The 2,300-nt window shown below is 60.2% G+C and overlaps 1 protein-coding gene across 1 annotated transcript in view; it reads right to left on the reverse strand.

Moving 5' to 3' along the window:
• The window catches only part of AIM1L (absent in melanoma 1-like), a gene marked incomplete at both ends in the record, with an annotated part of 6,920 nt that overhangs the window by 3,692 nt on the left and 928 nt on the right, over positions 1-2,300 (reverse strand). Inside the window, 9 exons of the mRNA XM_009075245.1 lie at positions 133-315; positions 525-652; positions 728-763; positions 1,069-1,195; positions 1,282-1,421; positions 1,503-1,530; positions 1,583-1,669; positions 1,934-2,052; positions 2,144-2,295. Coding sequence (XP_009073493.1) covers positions 133-315; positions 525-652; positions 728-763; positions 1,069-1,195; positions 1,282-1,421; positions 1,503-1,530; positions 1,583-1,669; positions 1,934-2,052; positions 2,144-2,295 — 1,000 coding nt within the window. The remainder of the gene's footprint in view (positions 1-132; positions 316-524; positions 653-727; positions 764-1,068; positions 1,196-1,281; positions 1,422-1,502; positions 1,531-1,582; positions 1,670-1,933; positions 2,053-2,143; positions 2,296-2,300) is intronic.

The raw sequence follows: 2,300 nt of genomic DNA on the forward strand, positions 1-2,300 counted from the left end.
AGACCCCAGGGAGGGTAGGAGCAGCTCCCAAACCTCTGTGTGGGATGAGTTTGGGGGATCTCAGGCCATGCCCAGCTGCCTGGTGCACGGGGAAGGTTCCCTTGGGGGATGAAGATGGGATGGGGAGCCTGCCTCTCTCTGCCCACACTGGGTCCATTCCCAAGCAATGCCACCATCCCTGCCCTCACCGTCCGTATCAGCCGTAGGGACACCAGCTCCTTGCTGTAGCCGCCCCACTGCCTCCAGTCCTGGTACTCTCCTTCCTCCAGCAGGTACTGGTGGCCACGGAAACCTTCCTTCTCGTAACCAACCCAGCTGTGGCACAGGCAGACACAGGCAGTGAGGTTCTAGGGGTTTTCCACGTGCCAGGACACAGGGATTACCATCCACACCCTCTCTCCCAAGTGACCCATGGCCATCCCACAGCCCTGGGCAGCTCCTCCAAGCCCTTTCTCAGGGGTGACCACCACCTTCCCAGCCTGCTCCAGCTGGGATGCCAGCCCTGCCTGCACCATGCCACTCACCAGCCACCCAGGACACGCAGGGAGCCCACGGTGGCCAGTGCTGGCTCGGGCAGGCGCTTCAGGTCGTAGATGTCTCTGCTGATGCTGAAGCTGTGGCCCTGGAACCCTGTGGCCTCGTAGATCAGCACCTGGGGACACAGTGGGGTGAGAATGGTCTCAGGGCTCTCAGCCCATGGCTCCCCTGGTGCTGGCCCAGCACTCACCTGTGGCTCACCAGGTCTCTCCACAATGGGGCAGCCCTGGAAGGAGAAGGAGCCTCAGTGAGTTTGTGGTGGCAGGAGGGGATGCTGTAAGGACATCTGCTTTCCCCCTTTAAAGCCTGAACTGTTTTGAGGGTCATTTTCATTCAAGAACAACCTCTTTTGGAGCTTTCCTTCACCCCTAACCCACAGGAGTGCTTTGCAGAGCCACATTTGGCACATTTCCTCATCCTACTCCCACTGATGTGAACCAGGAACTGCTGGGACATGCTCTCACCTGTCATGCCCAGGGCTGGATATGGCCCTGGTACCCCAGAAACCACACTCCAGCAACCAGCACTCACCAGCCTGATGGGGTGCATGGAGCAGATGGATGGGTCCTTTGCTCCCCAAGCCTTTAAACTGGGGTACCCGCCTGGCTCCAGAACATAGGGATCATCATCAAAGAAAGGCTTGGAGTAAACCAGCCACCTGGGGAAGAGGGAGAAGGCATCACACCTGCTCCAGCCCACGCTGGAGCCCACCTGACACCCACCCAACCCCACTATCCCACTCACAGGCCTGAGTGGACGATGATGGAGGCAGCAGAAAGTGCCTGTCCCTGTGTGCGGGTGTCCTCGGCCGAGTTGGTGAACTTCAGCCGTGTTCCTTCGCCGTTCTCCTCGGTGAACAGGCTGATCTCGGGGATGCGATAATCCTGGGGGCACAGCAGTGTCACAGGGGTCCAGCATCCCCTGCTTGGAGGGTGCTGGGAGGCTCAGGGGGTCCTTGCACTCACCCTCACCACCCTCTTGAAGGAGCCGATGCAAGCCGATGCGGAAGGGACGGTTGCCGCGGGGTTGTCCGTTCTCCTCGTACACCATCCAGGGATTGTTGATCTCCACGTCCCCCTCGGCCAGCACACACTTGCGCCCGTGAAACCTTGGCTTCTCATACATCACCCACCTGGCAGCAGGGTGGGAGCAAAGAGGGGGAAAATCCTGCTTTTCCTGCAGTCCTGGGGCTACCAGGAGCCTCGGGGCAGAGTGTGGGTGGGGATGTCCTGCCATCGCCAGAAAACAGCCACAGTAATTAGCACTGGCAGGAGAGTCACTCCTGAACCCCAGGCTGGGACCTGGCTGATATCCCCAGCACGGGGAGCGCACGAGTCCCAGCCAAGCCCTCCCTCTGTGTCCTCTCCTCGTGTCCTCACCCTGCTGCTGTCCTTACCCTCCTCGGATGACCCGAATGGAGATGGTGTGTGAGAGCTCCCAGGATGTGGCATCAGGGATATCACCCCAGATCTCCCGTTTCTGGCCTGCGAAGCCGGCGTCGGAGTAGAGGATGATCTGGGAGAGGGTGACACAGTGGAAAAGTGCTGCCACACTGCACCATGCCCCAGCCAGCCAGCCCAGCCCAGCCTCACCACCCTCCCTGTACCTTGCCAGGTCTCGTGTTGATCTTCTCAAAGCCCTCCTTGTCCTGCTGCTGTGAAGAGCGGAGAGGATGGGGGTGTGAAGAGCGTGGAGGGACATTGGCTGCACCAGACATCTCCCTGCAGCCCAAGGAAGCTGCAGCCTCTCGTCTGGAGTCTGCC

This window comes from Acanthisitta chloris, unplaced genomic scaffold (genome assembly GCF_000695815.1).
Source record: "Acanthisitta chloris isolate BGI_N310 unplaced genomic scaffold, ASM69581v1 scaffold7495, whole genome shotgun sequence".
Taxonomy (NCBI): Eukaryota; Metazoa; Chordata; class Aves; order Passeriformes; family Acanthisittidae; genus Acanthisitta; species Acanthisitta chloris.